Here is a 21994-nt window from a genome sequence, read left to right as displayed (position 1 = left end):
AATCCCCACCCCTCTAAAAAAAAAAAAAACATGTTCCATACATTCCCCCCCCACATCCAACAACCCTCCAAGTTCCCACTCAGGCTCTTTCCTGGCAATTACTTCCCTCAGCTCCTCTGTTACCCCTAACGCCCCCAAGCCTTTGCACTGTTTCTGGAAGCGGGGGCGGGGGGAGGGTGGGAATATGGTTCTGTATTGCAGTTTAAATGAATTTTTACTCAGAGTTCTGTATTTATATGCCTAGTAAGGCACCTATTTGTCAAAAAACATTTCCTGAATCTTTTTTATTGTCCGTATTGTTACGGACATTCTCCCTGACAAGTATTTTGAAATAAATTACCAAAATAATTGAAACTGGTGTGTGTGTGTGTTATTTTGACAAATAAAATATGCAGAATTTTGCAGATTTTTAAAGTACTGTGTGCAGAATTTTTAAATTTTTTGGTGCAGAATTCCCCCAGGACACGCTCCTGGGCCCCTGCACCCTTGGGGTGGTTTGTAGGTAGATTATTAATCCAGGGGGAGGCTTTGCTTTTTGAAGTGGTCTCGTGGCTTAGCTTCCAGCCCCGCTGGAGGTGTCACTGCTGTGTGGAATCTGGACGGTGGGGTTGCTGTTAGAGGCTTTTGCTGCAATGTTTAAGGGCCTGAGTCATCTAACGGCGGGCAGCCTTTCAAGCAGAGGCCACAGCCGTGTTAAATGTTGTCTAACCCTACGCTGAGCTGGTCCATATGACGCAGTGCCGAATGCCCTGTGGTCACACTCCCATTCCACCCCCGCCTAGCCCCAGGAGGCATGGCTACAGGGAGAAGGGGAGGGGATTTTCTGGAAAATGTCCTGCCTTCTACTTAGTAAGTTGCTGCCTTCAGGGGGTTCAAGGCAGCCGCTGCGTTACACTCACTGCTGAACGGGGGCTAGTCTAGCTTCATTATGATCATGCCTTGAGGTGTGCGGCCAGACTGCTGAATGACTCACGTCGCTTTTCTGTGGGAGATATTTTATTGGGTTAATGGGTTATACAGTAAACATTTGTTGGGTACTTTCCTGTCAGCGGTACACGAGTATGAGAGTCTGTCCAGCGGAGCGGCCGTCTTCACACCGCCGGCGCTGCCCTGAACTGCTGGGTTAGACAGAACACTGCTGCCGTGAGGGCCGTGCCCTGGCGTGCGAGCAGCGTCGCACTTAGATTGTGACCGCCCTTCCCCTCGGTCTGGAGAGCAGCGCGGACAAACTCATGGTAGGTGCAAACCACGTCCTTCAGATTGACTGTGAGCTCCTTGTGACGTCTCCCGCACAGCCCACAGGCTGTGAACTGGAAACACAGCGCCGTCAGTCGCATGAGGTCCCGGAAGGTCTCCTGCAATGCACCTGGCAGCTCTTCAGAAGGCCTGTCTGGTTGTAGGACCTTCTGGCAGCTGGCCATCAGCTTGCGGGACTCCGCGCAGAGCACGTGCTTGTGTTCAGAGTAATGTTCTGTGCACGTGTCTCGAGGGTGTTTCGTTCGGTTTCCCGAGAACTGCCTCACAAGGGCCTGGAGCTCTGCCACATTCGCCAGGAACTGAGAGAAGTCAGCCGGTGACTTCCCTGCTCTCTCTTGCAACTGACCCAGAGCTTCTGGGTGAGATTCTGGCCATGGGCCGTTTTCACTCCCACTAGGCTCAGCAGCCACACAGTTACTCTCGTCCGTGGTCCTGGGAGGGGGCTGGCCTAGGAACGACAAGCTCCCAGCAGCCGGTGGGGTTGTTAAAGGCCTGGAGGAAGTGCTATGTGCAGAATCAACACACTCATGATCTAGGTCATTGTCTAGCCCGCGGAAGCAGCTGGCATAAGGCAAGTGACAGCTGCACTTGTCCATGCCAGCTTTGAGGAAGAGGGTCCCCTTAACACTAGTCAAACCCAAAGGACGCGTTGTGTTGTAGCTCGTAGACACTGGGGCATCTTTTTCATGGGTCACACAAAGCAGCGACTGATCTGCACCAGAGTTTCCCTCTCTGTGGGCTGAGACGCCATCACTATCTTTGGGGGAAGGAGAACATAGCCCCGGTGATGTGATTATGTGGCAGCCCTTTCTTTGCTCCGAGGTCTCCTCTGTGAGGAGAGGAGTCAGAGCGGGCTGGGGCTGTTCGTGGCGACCATCCGCATTTAGTGCATCTTCTCTGGGTTCTCTCTCCTCTGGGCGCTGGCCACTAAGCAGCTGCGGAGGAGGGTGCAATTTTGGAGAAGCGGAGGAAAAACGCATTTCCTTCCCGAGGGCACCTGAGTTGGAATGCCCTGCTGTCCAGGGACTTGGGCCAACAGCTTGCACAGTCTCTGCTGGGGGGGCATCCTCCACGCCCCCCTGCTGGCAGGGCATTGCTTGGTCTGTCCTGGTTCCAAACGAAAGCCAGGAGAGGCGAGTGATTATTCCCGATGCTCTGTTAAAGCCTGAAAGCAGCTCCGTGGCATTAGAGAAACCCAAATGGTTTTTATCTTCCACTCTTCTTAAGGGTTCTCCATTCAGGTTCTTGCTGGGTCTCTCTCCAGATACCACTTCAGCATCTTGCTTCACTGCCCAGCTAGTGGGATCAGCTGTTCCCCTTGCAAAGGGAGATGATGGCACAAGCTGTTCACGTGCTTCTCCTTTATCAGCAGTGGACGGAGAATCCAGGTCTGAAGCTGCAGCCTGGGGCAACGGCTGGCCTCTGTAGCACCCCAATGGAGAAGGCCCGGGCTCAGCACAAGCAGGGATCCCTCCTTTGCCCTGATGTGCAGCCGTATTGAGTTCACGGCGGCCTTCCAGAGCCTCCGCGGCACTCTGTGGCATTGGCTGCTCTTGCGGCACCGTGCGGGTTATACATCCATCCTCGGTTTCAGAAAACGGGCGACCACAGCCACCGGGGCTGTTCCAGGCGCCTCCTGCTTGTTCTGGGTCTTTGATGTCTCCCACATGGGAAGATATTTCAGAAGGACTTATGCAGCCACTGTCACATGTGCATGCAGAATCAAGAGGCCCCAGGCTGTTCTCCGCGCAGCTGGGCAACGGGGTTAGGTCCGAATTTTCTTTCCCTTCCTGGTCACCCTGGAGCTGACTGGCTGAAATGGAAGGGATGACTGAGGCGGTTACTGAGTTGGTTTCTGTGGCGTCCGGCTCTATTTCCATGAAGCTAGATGAAGGGTTTTTACTCTTGGCTTCGCTCTGAGGCTCTAGCTGGGCAAAGGTCCTGGCTTCCAGCAGCGCGGGTTCCCCGGTAGTGTTGTCCAAGGAGGATGTCATGTGAGTGAGAGAGACGGAGGGCAGCTGGGACTCCTGTTCATAGCAGCATGCAGGATCAGTGCTCTCCAGGGAGGGGGATGGAGCCACCGGGAAGGTAACCTGCGACGTGTAATCCGTCTGTAGGAAAGATCTCCTCTTTCTCAGGCTCTTCGCATGCTTCAGCTCCTTCTCCTTTCTGTACTTCTCCCTGGTAGCTTGTCTCGACATGCAGCTTTCCCCCAGGTTGTAGCACCTCGACTTCTTCAGGAAGCAGGAATCGCCCTTCCCCTCATGGGACAGTGCCTTAGAGCCTGCCAGGAAAGAAGAGAATACAAGGGTAAGGAGATGGTAGTGTTCCCCACACGTGTGCATAACTGGCTACACACAGAGAGCCATGGGTTGTTCACGGGGTCTCCTGGACTGATGATAACCATGCATCGGGAACGTCTGCCATCTTGGCTGAGATACCAGGGATTGAACTGGGGAACCTTGAGCACTAAAAGCATGAGCTGCTCTAGCTTGAGCTAAAGCTCTGTAAATGGGGGGCTGTGACAAACCTGTGTCCTACGTGGCTCAGCACAGAGGGTGCAGCTTATAGGATGGTTTAGGTTAAGAACCGAGCAGAAGTTAGGTTTGGGGCCTCAGCATACAAGAGTACAGGAGACAGAGAGCGTTATGGGAAAGAAAGAATTAGCAAGGACGCGACCCAGGGTTAAGTTACACTAACTGCTGACCAGGGGCTAGTTTAGCTTCGTTACAAGCTGCTGGTCGTGGTAACTGGTTTTTGCAGGGTTTTTAAGCGAGTGTTTTTGAGAATGGGTTGTTAAAATGCGCTCTACATTGATAGCGTGGGAGGGACAGCTGTTAACTTAAATAGTGTGTAATGTAAAGAGCCCATAAGGCGGTGGTAGAACTAGAATCCTGGGAAAGGGCAGTTTCATGTTAATTATAAAAGGAGCTGATTTTCTAAATGAGCATGAAGAGCGTAGGGTCAGGTTCCAGGATTGTAAGGCTGTAGCTCACTCTGTGGTCCAGTGACTTACACCATTTCATCTCTGAGCGTGAGTATAATCGCAGCGCAGCGTAAGTGCTAATTGCATGCCTGTTTGCGTAACGAATCATTTTTCTTTTGAAAACTTTTCTTCTTCTTGACTTACTCTAGGCCTTAATTGGCAGGGCTGATGGATGGATAGCGTGCCCCTAGCTATGCATTTCTGTATTGTCCAGACTTGGGCTGGTGGGTTGTAAAATGGAATGGTAATTTGTGATCTGTCCGAGGGGAAGAGAGAGGAAGCTGCAGTGTGCTCTCCTGGGGCTTTGGGGCTCAGTTTAAGTGATAAGAGTTTTTCAACTTTTAGTCTGGGGATTTCTTTAGGTTTTAAGAATGGCTAAGAATCATCGCTCGGTGTCAGGGGTCAGGCAAGCCTGGCAGGAATGGGTCCCTATCTCCTTCCTAGCAGCCTCCCACCATTACACAGCGTCCCCTCCCTCCCTCCCATTCTCTGGACTGAACCACTTAGTCCCTACACAGCTTTCCCGCTTCCTTTTCTTCTGGCCTGCTCCTGTATCTACACCCCCCAGGATTCCTGCCAGCCCATGCCACCCCCGAGCACAGCGGTCAGCCTCTGGGCCAGCTGCACCCCCCACGGCATTTGTGAGGACCACACACACTTCGCAAAGTGCATCATGTACGCAGCGAACACAACAAACTCACATGGGTACTACTGAGGCTTAAAGACCTTTAAATAACATGCATGTTCCATATATGTCCGTACTCTACTGTGCTTGTGATAGCAGGTGGGGTTTCGAGAATGCTGAATGGTCTGAGGGGCACAGATCCCATGACTTTCACTGGGACTGCTGCTCTGAACTCACCTGGGTGCTACCGAAAAATCCCACCCAACCCTATAGCTACGATATTCGATGTGCTCTCTGCACAGCATTTCTGCCTGCGAGGGATTCATTCTTGGAGAAGGGACGTTTAAAGTTTGTGTACAAAGCTTGTTTGCGAGTCAAAAGAGCTTCAGGAAAACCTTGGGAAATTGAACAAGGGGGACATGTTCTCAGCATTGTGGATCTGACACATGACCACCCCTAGGTTCATTATTCATCACTCGTCCAGCCGTACCACCAGAGCACCCCAGGAATGATTAGGTCCTGCCATACTAAGTGTGCTGGGTAAGAGAGCGTCCCTGCCCTACTGAGCTGATTTACTACATAACCTCTTCTCTGAGCACACCTGTCAGGACGTCTGTTGGGGTCAGCCTGTCTGCAGCATCGTAGAATTCATCCTCGGAGCTGGTGTCCCCGTAGCCCGGAGGCGGGTGCAGGATGAGGTCATTCTCCTCCGCTGTTGGATTGACCTTGTAGAGTCCCTCCTGCTGGCCCGACTCGGCCGGCAGGTCCTTCACAGAGCCGTTCCCTGGGCTATGATTGAGGACGCTTCTCTCTCCATTGCTGGCTGGGGATATGCTGGAGCAGAGACTGTAATACTCCATCACGTTCTCCTCCGACAGCTTGGTCTTGAGAGCCGAAGCATCCGCCTCATTCTCCCCTCTTTGCTTGAGGCTTGTCTGCTCAGGCCCAGGGTGGCTTCCTTGAGAGAACTGCAAGAAACAAAGGAAATCTTCAGACTCTGCCCCACCGCTCCCCTCCTTGCTGGCCAGAGCGAAGACGCTCTTGTCTTGGCAGCTGAGTTCCTGAACAGTGGGTGTGAAAAACTGGAGGAACTCTGGCCTGCTGGAGGAGCAGGCCTCCAAGTCGTCCTCCTCCAGAGCGTCCATTGAGTCACTCGAGCCACTGGTCTTGCAGTCTCTGCTCTCGGTATTGGCCAAGTCAGAGGCTTCGGACGCACTGTCCGTCCCGTCGCTCCTCCCTCCAGGGTTTCTGCTCTCTGGCTCCAGCTCAGGCAGCTCCTCGTGCCCTGCCTCCTCCTCACACAGAGGTTGGACGCTGCCGGGGTTCAGCCAGGGGGGGTCCGAAAAGCGCTCCACAGAGGAATCCAGTTCCCAAGAGTCTTCGGAGTCGCTGCAGGTTCTCGACTCGTACCCTGCAATGTAAAGACACCGGGTGAGCACAGGCCAATGCAAACAGCTGGGTACAGCAGCCCAGTAAGCCCAGAACAAGCAGCAATTCAGTCCCCTTGCACTCTTAGAGAGAGACCCACTCCTGTGACTGCTGCTCGGATTCTGAACAAACGAGCACGGCACACAGTCTGTCCCACAGGGCCACGACCTGCAAGCTAGTGCCAGGTCCTACCCTGCGGCTGAAAGCAGAAGCCAGTGCTGGAGCTGGTCACTAATACAGTCTAATGTCTAGATTCCCAGGCCGAAGGGCCCACGGGGCCCACCTAGTCTGACCTGCCTGGTAACACAGAGCTTTCCGACAGGAATTCTGGCCTTGATTTACAAGTTGTGGTGGATTCCCCATCACGGACCACTCTCGGCGAGTTGGTCCAGTGGTTAATTACTCTCACTGTTAAAACGTTACACTCTATTTCCAGTCTGAATTTGTCTGGCTTCAACTTCCTGCCTTTGGGTCGTGTTAGACCTTTCTCTGCTAGATCGAAGAGCCCATTCTGAAATATTAGTTCTCCAGGTAGGTACTATTGACTGATCAGGTCACCCTAACTTAACCTCTTTGTTAAGCTAAATAAATTGAGCTCCTTGAGTCTATCACTATAAGGCAGGTCTTCTAATCCTTTAATCATTCTAGAAAAATTGGAAAGCGTCCAGCGGAGGGCAACAAAAATGATTAGGGGGCTGGGGAACATGACTTATGAGGAGAGGCTGAGGGAACTAGGGTTATTTAGTCTGCAGAAGAGAAGAACGAGGTGGGATTTGATAGTAGCCTTCAACTACCTGAAGGAGGACTCCAAAGAGGATGGATCTAGGCTGTTCTCAGTGGTGGCAGATGACAGAACAAGGAGCAATGGTCTCAAGTTGCAGTGGGGGAGGTTTAGATTGGATATTAGGAAAAACCTTTTCACTAGGAGGGTGGTGAAACACTGGAATGGGTTATCTAGGGAGGTGGTGAAATCTCCTTCCTTAGAGGTTTTTAAGGCCCGGCTTGACAAAGCTCTGGCTTGGATGATTTAGTTGGGGTTGGTCCTGCTTTGAGCAGGGGGTTGGACTAGATGACCTCCTGAGGTCCCTTCCAACCTTATCTTCTATGATTCTATGATTCTCGTGGCTATTCTTTGAACCCTCTCCTGTGTGTGGCTTATTATTATTATTGTTGTTATTATTATAAAAGTTACTATTATTTCTTTGTATTGCAGTAGTGCCTCGGGTAAGAGCCCTCCTTGAGCCCCCATCATGGACCAGGTCCCACTATGCCAGGTGCTGTACAGACACCAAACAAAGGGACAGCCCCTGCCCCAAGTAGCTTCCAGTGTAAGTGGAAAGAGAACAGTCTTTCCAATAGCTTCAAGGAGTTGTGAGCCATGAGCTGGGGCTCAAGAGGGCACTAACTTCCTAGCAGAAAACTCTGCACCTGACATGCGTCTGCGGTAACAGATGCTCCTAAGTGATTAGTCAAGGTGGTTCGTCACTCGCCACCCTTTGTTGAAAAAGGCGACTAGTTCTTACCTTCTTCCATGGAGATGCGGTGGGCCTGCTGCTTAGTCTCACCCCAGATGAATATGGAGACGCCCGAGTCTACACACAGCCTGTAGTAACCGGCAATGAGGCAGGCGAGATCTTTGGCACTGTTTGATTCTAGCATCAGCGTCAGCAACTGTAACGAAAAAAAATGCATTACTCTATTCACACTTGGCCCCCGAAGTGACCGGAAGAGATGTGCACTTAATAAAAGGACATTCCCGATCTCCCATCCTGTCCCAGGTATGGAGAGGCGTATTACAGAGTGGGCCACAAGGAGGAAAGGGAAACAGATTTTTCTTTGATGCCCAGTGTCCTACTGATGAAGGACAGCCAAATATTTTTTAAAGGAATCTCATTTTCCTTGACCGCGTTGCATCTCTTCTAATGGTTCTCCTGTCTTTGCATTAACATAACAGAAGAATGGCCCTACTGGGTCAGATCAAGGCTCCATCTAGCCCAGTGTCCTGTCTTCCGACAGTGGCCAGTGCCAGGTGCCCCAGAGGGAATGAACAGAACAGGTAATCATCAAGTGATCCATCCCATCACCCATTCCCAGCTTCTGGCAAACAGAGGCTAGGGACACTATTCCTGCCTATTCTGGCTAATAGCCATTGATGGAACTAGCCTCCATGAATTTATCTAGTTCTTTTTTGAACCCTGTTATAGTCTTGGCCTTCACAACATCCTCTGGCAAGGAGTTCCACAGGTTGATTGTGCATTGTGTGAAAAATACTTCCTTTTGTTTGTTTTAAATGTGCTACCTATTAATTTCATTTGGTGACCCATAGTTCTCCTGTTACGAAAAGGAGTAAATGACACTTCCTTATCTACTTTCTCTACATCAGTCATGATTTTATAGACCTCAATCATATCTCCCCTTAGCTGTCTCTTTTCCAAGCTGAAAAGTCTCAGTCTTATTAATCTCTCCTCATACGGAAGCCGTTCCATCCCCCTAATAATTTTTGTTGCCCTTTTCTGAACCTTTTCCAATTCCAATATATCTTTTTTGAGACGCGGCGACCACATCTGCACGCAGTATTCAAGGTGCAGGCGTACTATGGATTTATAGAGAGGCAACATGATATTTACTCCCCTATTATCTATCCCTTTCTTAATGATTCCCAGCATTCTGTTCGTTTTTTTGACCGCCACTGCACATTGAGTGGATGTTTTCAGAGAACTATCCACAATGACTCCAAGATCTTTTCCTTGAGTGGTAACAGCTAATTTAGTCTATTTTATCCAATGCAAAATATTTTCCTTTAAAAGAATTGTCAAGTGATAGAAACTCTGATAAATACAGTCTGCTAGTGTGTCGAATGGTTAGGCACTAGGGAGACATGCTGCCTTTTGAGCACAGTGTTAATGCACATTGGTCATGATAGCCAGCGATATACTACAAAGTAACTAGGAAAAAAGGTCCCACCACTGCATTTATTAAAATAACAGAAACAGCAAAACAAACACATCGCTGTCTTTACTAGCATTAGGAATTCAATTAGACGATTAGATCACTGAGAAGATCGAGGAACAACTCTCCCAACACATGCACCATCTGAAGCTGCAGTTACCTTCACATCCTGAAGGTAGATCTTTACCATGCTCACTTTCTCAGACTCTTCGGTAAGCTCTAGCCTGCTGATGTTTGCAAACTCCGCCAGGGGTGTTATGATGTTGAGCTTGTTATTGATAATCTGGCTGATCCCATACTTCGCTCCGACCAGCAAGGCGACATACGATTCCCTGTCCTGTAGCTACCGGAGAAAGGTGGGTTAGAATCCAGCCTTCGTAGAAATCTAAACAGGAACCTCGTGACAAAGCGGGACGCAGAATCCAGAGTTGTGCATTACGGCTTGGCACGTTTCAATTAGGGGAAGCAGTCAACTTCTACTGGCCCCCAAATGTGAATAGTGGGTAGCTCCAGTTTGGGGACTTCAGCGACAGCAGTGCAGAGATTAAAGTGAGATGGAGGCTGCCTGCCTCACCGGGTACATCTACACGGTCGCTGGGAGGGTGCTTCCCTGCACAGCTGGACAGAGGCGAGCTAGCGTGCTAGAAAGGGCAGCGTGGCTGTGGTGGCTCAGGCTAGCTGCCCACGCACGTACCCACAGGATCAGGCAGCATTGTACCTGGGCAGCTGGCCACGCTGCTATTTCTAGTGCGCTGGCTGCCGACCCGTGCTGGGAGGCTCCTCCCAGCTGCCAGGCCGGTTCTCAGGTTCCAGGGGAGTAGGTGTTTGCATGCTCCTGGCAGTTGCTTTGCAAACAACAAGCCACCTTCCAGGAGGCCGAAGGCTCGTTCGACTCCTGGAAAATCTGGGATTTTAAGAGTTTAAACCAGTAAGATGTGGCGGGTGGGTCAGTATTTTGTGGAGATTTAGAATTTCTAGAACGGACGAAGACTCTCCAAGCTGCTGTTCCACCGGCTAACTCTGGACACCTTTGCACATAGTTTGGCCTTCCTGACAATAATTCGGGACCTCCCAAAGATCGTTTTGGGGGCAAGGGGGGGAATGTCCCCTTTTCTGCCCCTCCCTCTGCCAGTGCCAGGCCTGCCCCCCTGCGGTTGAGAGAGACACGGAGCTGGTGGGGGATGGCCAAGGCTCGGGGTTGCCAGGGCCTCCATTGAGCTGAAGGAGAGTTGTTGGTCTCCCAGGAAGGGACACCTGCCTGTCACATGGAGCTCCAGCCCCACTGCCCACGCTTTGGCAGGTGTGGGGTTCTTTCATTATATTGATTGGGTTGGTGGGATGTTAGGGGTTGTTGCAAGATCATGTGTTTAACACCCTTGCTTCCTTGGCCTGCTCCTGTCCCCATCTTTTAATTTACCCCTGTCCCTCGTGGGTCTAAAATGCTGGTCATCTTTCTGCAGGTCCTTCATTTACCGTATCTGTGAATTGCACTAGCCTAGCTGTCAGATGGGCTGCTCTGGATGGGCACTCAGCGCTGTGAACCCAGGGCTCACCGGCCCCAGGGTGGCACACCGAGGAGAGACGATTAATGGGATCTCCCTCCCATGGGCATCTGGGTGCCCCCTGATGGGGCTGCATTTACATCCTTTTAAGTGACCTCCCCAGATTCTAAATGATCCATTTGTAAGACATTCCACTGCTCGAGAGCCAGGACGTAGCCCCCTTCCGCCCAGCGTGGCTGCCCCGTCAATCTCATGGCAGATGCACACGCTGGGGTGATCAGTGCCCAGGCACATCGCCACACCCGCCGCTCTCCCTCGGCTGGCATCGTGGGGGGTAGGGGAACAGGAGTTCTGTGCTCTGAAACATTTTAGCCCCACTACTGCCCAGGAAAATATATCTATATATTATGAAATATTGACCTTTCCCTCAGAAAACAGACACTGTTCTTAAAAAAATTAATTTAATCAAAAACCCAATTTTCCCCTGACAGCCTAGAGATGGAAAATTTTCAACTAGTACTACTCAGTGTGAATAAGGCTAAGGCAATAGTAATCCACTGGTGAGCAGAGCTGTCCCTTGGGTACAGCAGATCAGGGCAGCCGCCCCAGGCCCTGCGCTTTGGGGGGCCCTGCAAGAGGCAGGCGGGGAGGTGAGGTGGGTGGGCAAGCCGGGTGAGGAGGCGAACAGGGAGGCAAGCAGCAGTTGGGCAGGCGGGGTGAGGAGGAGCAGATTAGAAACTTGGCACCTATGTCCTGGGTCACCAAAACCCCTAGGGATGGCCCTGCTGGTGAGTGTGCATTCCAGGCCCCCGTCTCTGCCTGGTCCTCAGAGGACGTGAACGTCTCAGCTGCCAGCTCTAGAACCTGACTCTCTAGCATAAACTGTGACAGTTCCTGCTGTTAGCTGCAGAGGTCCTTGGTTCAATCCTATGTGTCAGCCAAGATTGTGTCATGCCTTATGTCAGGAGACCTTCTTTCAAAGGGAAAACATCATAGAATCATAGAAGATTAGGGTTGGAAGAGACCTTAGGAGGTCATCTAGTCCAACCCCCTGCTCAAAGCAGGGCCAACCCCAACTAAATCATCCCAGCCAGGGCTTTGTCAAGTTGGGCCTTAAAAACCTCTAACGATGGAGATTCTACCACCTCCCTAGATAACCCATTCCAGGGCTTCGCCACCCTCCTAGTGAAAGAGTTTTTCCTAATATCCAACCTAGACCTCTCCCAATGCAACTTGAGACTATTGCTTCTCGTTCTGTCATCTGCCACCACTGAGAACAGCTGAGCTCCATCCTCTTTGGAACCCTCTTTCAGGCAATTGAAGACTGCTATCAAATCCCCCCTCATTCTTCTCTTCTGCAGACTAAATAACCCCAGTTCCCTCAGCCTCTCCTCATAAGTAATGTGCCCCAGCCCCTAATCATTTTTGTTGCCCTCCGCTGGACTCTCTCCAATTTGTCCACATCTTTTCTGTAGTGGGGGGGCCCCAAAACTGGACACAATACTCCAGGTGTGGCCTCACCAGTGCCGAATAGAGGGAAATAATCACGTCCCTCAATCTGCTGGCAATGCTCCTACTAATGCAGCCCAAAATGCCGTTAGCCTTCTTGGCAACAAGGGCACACTGCTGACTTAACCTCCCCTGAAAATGGATGGCTCTTGACCCAAATCAATGTCAGGGTATTTTTTTAATGGCATTTAAAATATTCTCAGATCTTTGAAGGGCATTAGAACCTGCCCATGGAACAATGGACCAATCACATCTGAAGATCCACAAGACCAACACTGAATGCCACACCTGCGCTTCTTAACAACACATAAATAAAAGGATCCTCAAAACCTGGTTTTATGGTCTTGACTTCAAAGGAGCTATGCTGGTTTGCACTGGCTAAGGATTTAGAATGCGACTGCTGGAAAGGGCCAAGAGATATGTGCCCGTTTAGCTGACGCAGCAATGCCAACACACCCGATGGTGAGCGTCCCGTAGGCAGCATGGCAGAGGGGAGGGTAGGGGAGGGATGTGAAGGAAGACATGGGAAAGCTTTTCGGATTTTTCCAGGGAGCTGATCTGAGGCAGAACTGGGAGAAAGCGTGAAGGTGGTTGAGGGCAACTACGACTAATGGGTGATGAAGCTGGTGTTGCTGGCAGAACAAATCTGGGGGAAGATGCCCCAGCAGCAGGTTAACAGGTTGTTTTTGATTCTCAGCTGTTAATAAAAAAAAAAAGACATCCTGCTTCACAGAAAGTGCGCTTTAATCAAGGCACGGCGTGGTCAGTTTCAGCGTAGTGCTAAAAATGACCCCCATTGCACGCGTTTGTTTCCCACAGCATGGTAACACAACACACACAGAAAGGATGGCCAGAGAAAACACAAAGATTTGCTAAAATCACAGACAAACAAATGCACATACCATTAGGGTGGCATTAAAGATTTTCCCGCTGTACATTTTCAGGTCTCCAAGTATCTGCAGGTAGCTCAGACGCACCTGTGTGGCCGAGAGGACGTGCTTGGATTTTAAAGAAAAGAAATATTTCTGAGAAAGTTACAAACCAACCACTGGGAAAAGTCGGGCGTGTGGGTAAAGGGGTTTCTAAATTTTTCATTTGGATGAAAGCAGCCGTGTACAATTCACAGGACTGGATGGATCACACGCACAAACACACGCCTCTAACTAGATGACTGCCCTCCTCCTATACACAGCAGGCAAGAAGTAAGTTCCAGGGCCCACTAAGGCAAAGGTGGCAGCCCAGGGGGTCACTGGGAATAGTCTGCTTAGGAGGCGACCCAACTTTGTGACTTCTGGCTCCCATCTCTGACTGCCCTCTTGACAAGGGCTTGTCTATACCTGCAGAAGCAGCGCACAAGCAATGCTAATGCTGGGAGAAATAGCTGTACCAAAGGAGAGGGGACAGAGAGAAGAGTAAAGAGAGGTGCAATGCAGCCCCCATGAAAACAAAATAAAATGCAGTAGCAAGGCTGTGAGGACCCCAGCTGGAGAAGGCTGGTGTAGAACATGGTGCTAAAACCATCTCGGCTCAGTCCCACTGAGCTGGGCTCAGTGGCCGAGCCGGCTGGCTTTCATTGAGCGATCTCACACACATGCATAGGTTCTACCTTTTGTCTTGGGTCCAGTAAGATTTGGTTCCTCTTCATGTGAAAGCTGATGGCTTTCTTGATGTCTTTGCCTTTCATGTTTCGGAGTAAAGTTGGAGATATAAAGTTTTCTATTCCCCAGTCCTTCCTGCCATGAAGACAGAGCAGATGGGTATAGCTCCAAGAGAAATTACGGGTTTGTTGCACAAATTCCTGGGTGAGTTTTCTCTGGCCTGTGTCATACAGGAGGTCAGACTAGGTGATTATAATGGTCCCTTCTGGCCGCAACCTATGGACTGAGGATTCCGTTTGTAAAGTGCGCTTGGCTTTGCTTAAAAGAGGATAATATTTTGGTGACTTTTGGGTTAATGGTTCCTGCCAGTCTAAGATTATAGGCCAGTTGTTCCCATGGAGAATTTTTCCAATGTAATAAGTATTACTTGCTAATTAAGCCCATCATGGAGCTTTCTGTTGACGTGTCTGTCTATTCCTTTATTCGTTGGGGCATGGCGTATCTGACTATAAAGACTAATTCAGTGGCAGAGGTGAACACATAGCCCAGCTGGGGCTGCAGGTATTAGGCTACAAACGTCCGAACAACCCATGCAATAAAGTGCCGCACAGCGTGTCTGCCTAGGAAGGGGAGATGCGCGCTATAGATTTGTTGGGGCCATTCCTGGGCAGTTGTAAAGGATACGGCCTTCGGCCACTGCACTCAGAACTCCCAACAAACACGCCTGCAACAGGCAGCCTTGATTTAAATAAAATCCTGCCCGGTGCAACAATAACTACCTAACACATTACAGGTGCTGCTGTAGAGACAGAGCTCAGCCCAGCCTCCGGCTGACATTTCGAGCCAGTATGCCATGCGGGCGGTTTAGAAGGGAGATAGGAGAGGGCTGGTTTTGTGCAGCCGTCTCAACCTGCTGCTCCTCTCTCTCTAAAAGGATTCGCGTAACTAATATATAGACTCAGCATTAATGGATAAGGACAGAGCACGATCCAATCTACTACCACCGCCCTGACCGAGCCATCTTCCATTTCTCTGGTGCCTATCACAGCCACAGCACAAAAGATATATGGGACTTGGGTCAGCTAGAACGGCAGAGGACTTTCCACTTACTCTATATATTTGAAAGACACTTTCTGCGGCTGGGCGCAAGCATAGATCCGCTCTTGTATATGCAGTGCGGCCAGGCGCAGGGCCACGCTGCACTTCATTTCGACAGCAAATCGCTCCTGGAGCACATCGCTGCAGCTCTGGAAGGGACACAGCCAGGTTAACACATGCAGGCAGCACGGCAGAGAGGAAGAAGCCCAAATGACCTGCTATTTGTTATAGTACCTTCAGCAGCACGGGCCACGTGCCAAAGGAATGACTTTGCTTGGGCACCCCCTTTTGCCTGGCTCAACCATTTTTGATCCATATGTGAAAGGCGCCACAGGTGCCGACTTCCCCGCTTTCCCCTGGGTGCTCAATGCCCCCTCTGCCCCGTCCCCACTCCACCCCTTCCCACTCCTGCCCCAAAGTCCCTGCCCCAACGCCACCCTCTCCCTGCCCCCTATTCCAACTCCTTCCCCAAATCCCCGCCCCGGCCCCGCCTCCTCCCCTGAGCGTGCCAGGTTCCCGCTCCTCCTGCTCCCTCCCAGCGCGCTGCCAAACAGCTGTTTGGCAGCGGCTGGGGGGGGGGAACCACTGGAAGGTAGGCGGAGGAGCGGGGACATGGCGCGCTCGGGTTGGGGGGAAAAGAGGAGTGGGGGGGAGGGGAGCTTGGATGCCAGTGGGTGCAGAGCACCCACTAAATTTTTCCCCATGGGTGCTCCAGCCCTGGAGCACCCATGGAGTCGGCACCTATGAAGGGCATAAGTAATTAACAAATCAAGGCTCAGATTAGGAATCACTAAGCCACTCAGAGCCAGATAATATCCACTCAGCTTTTGGCCCCAGTTTAACAACACTGATTTAAATATCACACTTTAATCCTAAATGGGAGGCAAGGCCTTAGGACGGAAAGAGTTATCAATACAGTATCAGATGTTCTGTTTTCACCTGCAAATAAAGGTATTCAAAGGTAACTGGATCTTCTTGTAGGAGGTCCAATGGATCCTTCGGGATAAAGCAGATTCTGAAGAGACACCGGTAATCATGGGAATCTTTCCTTTGGACCACCTGGAACGAACAAAATAAAATAGTGTCAAACAATAGAAGCTCTGTGAATTCCAGCAGGTGCAATGAATTTGCACAGGGCAGCCCTTCACACCCTGCAGAACAAAAATCACGCGGCGTCTGGTTTGGGGGCAAGTGGGCCACTTTCTCTAGTGACAAGGAGGCATGAGTGACTCTTTGAGAGGGAAGCAATGTGAGAATTAAAGTCAGATGAAGTGGACGCTACTTCCTTTGCAGAACTTCATTAAAGACTCCACAATCTCCCAGAAAAGCCAGGAAGATGATTGATTTGTACTGGGCTATGCCCAGAGGCCCTATTGGGCCTGGTGCTGCACAGAGATAGGCTCTGCCCCATCGAGGTTATAGTGTAATTGGGATCCAGGTACAACAGGGGTACAACAACTAGTCCAAATCCAGTCACACTGTTTTAGCTGGGATGACAACAACAAGTTGGGGCAAAGGACCTGCACCCCGGTCTCAATGTCATAAATATAAATCTTTTGTGAATACGTAATGCTACAAACCCTACACCAGAGACTGATCACATGGCCCTACTAGGGCAACAGAGGAAAGCATTTAAAAAAAAAAAAAAAAGACAGAAGATTGAAGTGCTGTTTGTCCTACCGAAATGTCAGTTAAACCTTCTGAAAGTCGCTGGATTATACTAGCATATTTTATTTTGGATAAATCCAGAACTGGCTCATCAACTGGATGGAAAGAGAAGTTCCCAAAGAGACACATGCCTGGTATTTAATAATGGGACTTTAACGAGTGAGCCTCAACATCTTGCACCTGTCTCACTGACTGGTGAGATGTCAGGGAGTGAGGAAGGGCTGCTCAGAGTCTTAGCTCAAAGTTAGGAACATAAAAGTACCCAGGAAATAAAGACAAGAATGAGAAATGTTAGGGGTGGGATTTGCAAATAGCACTCAGGGTTGGCCTAACTCTGCTGAGGCAAAACTCCCATGGACTTCAAAGGGGAGCCCAGCCAGGCCGCCCCTCGCCGACTGCTTTGGAAAACCCCAGCCTTGATTTCTTTTTATATAGTCCCAGATCAGAGGTGCCCTTTTCTGGAGGACCATTTAAGGAGCAGGAATTGGCCACAGCTGTAGAGGAGACACTGGACAGGGCAGGCCAGCGCTCAGAGGTGGTCAAGGGAATCCTCTTTCTAGATGCCCAGCTGGTGGGTCTTGCTCACATGCCCAGGGTCAAGATGATCACTGGGCCTGGGGTCGAGGAGGAATTTTCCCCCAGGTCAGATTAGCAGGGACCTTGGGGGCTTTTCACCTCCCTCTGCAGCAAGCACCATGGGCCACTTGCTGGGATCAGCTGGGCATGCCACACACAATGCATTCCCTGCCATTGCTAGCGCTTGGCCTCTTCTCTTCTCTGCCTGGGGCACGTGATGGTTTAGTCACCTGGAGCCTGAAATGCTTTAGTCTAACTGAAGCTTTTGGGCTCAATTTAGGGGGATCTTGGTGACACTTAACAGCCTGTGATATGCAGGGGTTCAGATTAGATGGCCTCATTGCTATGAAACGAGGACAGCAGGAAGAAGCGTCGGCAAAACAAGCCGGCCACGAGCGCTACCGTCTGCAGGAAGGGAGCGAGGCGCTACGAACGTTTATGCTCTCGGTTCCGTCCCAGAGCAGGAAGGCCAGGCTGCAGTGCCGTCACTAGCCAGTGTACGTGGGACAGGCAGAGCTAGGACGGCGGCGTCTCTGGGGAGGCAGCGCCGCTCAGAATCCCCCCTTTGACGCGGGAGCTCGTGATCGGGTCTCGCACTCAGCTACTGAGCTCCCCCTTCCCACCAAGTCCCCATCCTGCCACCCAACACTTCCTCCTCCATCCCTGTTTAGTCTGCACTGCACTGCACATCCCCGTTTACTCTGCACTTTACTCCCTCCTCAATCCCCCTTTATTCTGGGTGTCCATGGAGATGCGCCCAGGAAAACGCCAGCAGCTGGGCAAGGGCTCTTTTCTAAGCGGGTTGCATGACAAACGCTGCCTTGCTCAGACAGGCATGGCAGGAGCTCTGCAGGCAGCACTGACCTGCTCAATGAGCTCGTCCTCATGCAGCAGGTAGAGCTTAGAAATGTTGTACTGTTCTTCCAAGGCCAGGGCGAAGTGCTCAATGCTCTGGATGGAGAGCTTCTCTTTCAAGGTGAGGATTATGTCCTGCCAATGAAAGACACAAGGGACAATCTGATTTCAGGAGTTTTGAACACAATGGTCGGGCATCACTAGGATGCTTAACGAGATTGGATGTTAACAAAGAGGCTCTAGGTTCCAGCATGCTAACGACAGTTCTGCAAGGTAATCATGGACTTTTCAGCTGGAAGGGCTGCATTTGATATCAGAGAGACACTCTTCCCAGGAGCTCCCTCACTCTTCCCGCACACTCCCTCCCCCTTCCTGGGCACAGTGGTGACGGTTTTCCCACAACCCATTATAGAGAAGATGGGGCAACAGGCTCATTTTACTACCACTGTTTGGATACTTCCTTTGACAGGCTCTTCGGGATCCTGGCATCTTCGCCAGCTCTTCAAGTCTAAGTTCTCGTGGTACCCGATCCAGGCCATTAACCCTGTCTCTTCTCTCACTCCAAGATTCCTCATTAGTTCCTTCTGGACTTCTCGTTTCCTGACCCCTCTATACCTCCCAGACCCCTTCGACTCTGCCCTTCCAGTCAGGCCGAGTTCACCAACCCGCCTTCGGCTGAGGGGAGCGAGCAATACCCCTGCTGCTCAGTGGAGGACGGGATGAACTGCAGTTGGTCTCCCCTGCTTATCGCTCCATTGCCCCGCTGAAGGCGAAGTCCCAGGGTGTTCCCAGGCCTGCAGATCTTCCATACCCGCTGCACCACTAGACCTTATCATAAGCAATTTTAAAAGGTAACGGCTTCATTTGCCAACGGTGGAGCACCTGCAGCTCCATGTCAATCTGGGTGTTGAGCTGCTCCAAAAAAATAGAGGGCTGTAAAAGCCCAGAGCCTATTGCCGTTCTCCACTCCCTGCCCCCCAAATCCGGTGAGCTTTGTATCTACCCATCTGGGGTCCACATTCACTAGATCGTCTCGGACAATCAATTCCTGGTATATTTCTACCTTTTGTGAAGTAGCAGAGATTAAATGGCGGAATAAAGGTAACCACACAAGCCACAATACCTTCACTGTCGTGGTGGTGTCAAATTTGAAAGCCTTCGTCTGTCCATTTTCCAAGTATACCTTGAGAACATTCGGCACGCACAGAAGAGCATTCCCCTGCACAACAAAACAAGCTGGGAGCTCAAGTGTCACAGCACAGCAAGGCAAGGGTTTTTGGTATTCTGGGACTGACTCAAGGGCTCATCTTTAGTAATGCAACACATACAGATTTAAATGCAAAACTTTCTCCGCCTTTAAACAAAGCCCCATTCATGACATATTAGCATTATGTCCTGCTATGAGACAGAGGACAAAGAAGAGGCATCAAGTGACAAATTCACCCCTGATAAAAATCCCACTCAACTCAGCAGGTCCCACCAAAAATGAATTTGGTCCAGTTCCTATTGGAGGACCCAAGAATGATTATTTATTACAGAGAAAGGTAACACATTTATGCTGTTGTAATCGAGCCAAGTTCTGTTGGTCTCACATTAGTAGCCTCAAGAGACCAGACCCTTAGCTGGGTAAATCGGACCCACTGGGTTACATTTCTCCGTTGATTTCAGTGAAACGATGCCAGTTTATACCAGATGAGGATCTAACCCAATGTGTCCGGTGAGGCTACTGGCATAAATAAGATGTTGCTGTTGTTTTGTAACATCAGCTCAAAAGTCATCTTGGAATCTCTATACAGAGCTTAGGGACAAATTAAAAACCACACATTGTTGCTGATGCTACATTCAACATAGGTAATGATTATGTTCCAGTCGACAATTATTGTAGGCTGTCTTTCTGCTAGTTCAGCCAAGTTGACAATTTTGCTCTTTCTTGGCAGGATCTTGTAGACTATTTAAAAATTAATTCTAAAAATGTAGGCCCAGCTCCTCAGTTGGCGTAAACATTGCTCCATTGACTACAACGGCACGACACCGATTCACGGCAAATTAGGATTGGTCTACAGCTTCCAAGTATATCTAAAACATCTAATGATGTTCAGCCTGGCATGACCTGTCCCCCACACAGAGCTCTGCTCTGAGGATATAACCCAGATCTACCCTGGAAAATGAAGGCTTGAAAGCTTTTGGTCTCATCAATAATTCCTGCTCTAGAACTGGAGTTTCAGATTTCAGCGGCATGAGGGAGCGTTTGGGCTATTTCCAAATGAGGTTTAGCTCAGTTAGCAACGTTCCATTAAGAGGACAACGGTACTGTTCCTGAAGCAGAAGGCTATGCAGTTGTTGGAATTACACTAACCATTATGGATGCTATGCTCTTTCAGCCCAGTTTCTATCTGAAAGGGGTAGCAGCTTTTGGAAACATGACATGATTTCCCTTTAACAGCCAGGAACGGCTCCCCAAGTGTTGCAGCTTGGTATCCTTTTCTGCCACATTTCCCTGGCCTGAGCTGCAGACAGACGGAGATACAGACATGCTGCACACTCTGTATGTATCAAGTTGCCTGAAATTGTACAGTTACTGTACGTTGTACGACTGAGCTACCCAAGTGCATTTCATATTGCAAGCCAGGATAGGACGACTGGATACTTCTGTAAATGAGAGATCAGGAAGGCAGACGTCGGAGTCCTGCAGACATCTTAGGACTGGTCCACACTGGGAACTTACTTCAGCATAGCTACACGTGCCTCGGGGGGTGTGAAAAATCCACCCCCCTGAGAGATGTAGCTATACTGCCCTAACCCCAGTGTAGACAGCCCTAGGTGGATGGAAGAATTCTTCCACTGACCGACCTACCGCCTCTGGGAGATGTGGATCACGTAGGTCAATGGGAGACCCTCTCCTATAGGCGAAGGTAGCATCGACACTGAAGCCCTAGGCTGCTGTAGCAGTCTAAACATAAACATGCCCTGAGGCAAGTTACAGCAGAGAACCAAAGCACAATTCAGTTACATCAGGTCACTTAACACACCTTTAAGGAAACATATGATGCCAAGTTCAATAGACAACACAACTCATTAAACTTGATTGCCATGGGAACCGGAGGAGGTACCGTGGTTACCTCCTCAGCATGGAAGAACTACAGGACTAAGCACCCGTTTCCAGCGCATTCAAGGTAGCAACATATAGCCACGTGAATCCTGGGCCTTTCCTTGGCCACTCGCTGTGTAGACAAACGACCAAACACAACAAAGGGAGTGCCAGGTCCAACGAGCTCACTCTATTCTGTAATTCAGCAGCATCTGCGCCATCCTAACTGCGTTTAATGGTATTGCTCATTTAGCTCAATATAGTTCAGCATTGCCACTGAGCAGGCTCTTGTGAACGATTTCATACAGCACCGCACTGACCTGAGTGTGTCCATTCACCAGCACCTCCTCGGCAAACCGCACTTTGACGGGGTTGGTTTTCAGCCGCGCCCTTTTCTCGGCCGTAAGAAATGACGATTTAGGGCCACCCTGAAAAACACCAGCACTGCATTTGTAATGTGACCTGCCGCTGCTGAACGGGAGAACAAGACACATGTGCGGGAGGTCTCCATGACCTGAAATGGCGGTTCGCAGTCCTTTGGGGAACCCGGGCCAGACTAACCAGCGGAAAGACCCAGGGGTGCCAGCCACTGCCCGCCGACTCCCATGTCACTAGGCATGCTGCACCCTGCAATTGACTTTGGGCTGCCCCATAATCCAGGCTCACCCTGCGGGGCATCCAGTGTCTCCCACTGAGGCTCATCCTTAAAGCCCTGGTGCCTGGAAGAGAGGTTTTATAAGCCTAGTGTTACTGGCACACTTAGAGGTGACTGGCCACCACTGATCTAGAAAGGTTTTGTCAAAGGTGTCACATGACCACAAAGGTGTCCTGTTACTCGACAACAGCCAATCAGCA

The 21994-nt window shown here is 50.4% G+C and overlaps 1 protein-coding gene across 1 annotated transcript in view; it reads right to left on the bottom strand.

Annotated features, from left to right (window-relative positions):
* Window positions 1-992: 992 nt before the first annotated feature.
* The window catches only part of FRMPD1 (FERM and PDZ domain containing 1), a 33451-nt gene continuing 12449 nt past the window's right edge, over window positions 993-21994 (bottom strand). Inside the window, exons 5-15 of the mRNA XM_077816509.1 lie at window positions 21460-21567; window positions 19175-19270; window positions 18061-18186; window positions 15892-16011; window positions 14965-15101; window positions 13863-13989; window positions 13159-13254; window positions 9406-9588; window positions 7820-7967; window positions 5470-6279; window positions 993-3541 (exon numbers count right to left, since the gene is read on the bottom strand). Coding sequence (XP_077672635.1) covers window positions 1092-3541; window positions 5470-6279; window positions 7820-7967; window positions 9406-9588; window positions 13159-13254; window positions 13863-13989; window positions 14965-15101; window positions 15892-16011; window positions 18061-18186; window positions 19175-19270; window positions 21460-21567 — 4401 coding nt within the window. The 3' untranslated portion in view covers window positions 993-1091. The remainder of the gene's footprint in view (window positions 3542-5469; window positions 6280-7819; window positions 7968-9405; window positions 9589-13158; window positions 13255-13862; window positions 13990-14964; window positions 15102-15891; window positions 16012-18060; window positions 18187-19174; window positions 19271-21459; window positions 21568-21994) is intronic.

Source organism: Eretmochelys imbricata, chromosome 5 (assembly GCF_965152235.1).
Source record: "Eretmochelys imbricata isolate rEreImb1 chromosome 5, rEreImb1.hap1, whole genome shotgun sequence".
NCBI classification, from domain to species: domain Eukaryota; kingdom Metazoa; phylum Chordata; order Testudines; family Cheloniidae; genus Eretmochelys; species Eretmochelys imbricata.
This window is presented reverse-complemented; position numbering and strand designations above follow the sequence as displayed.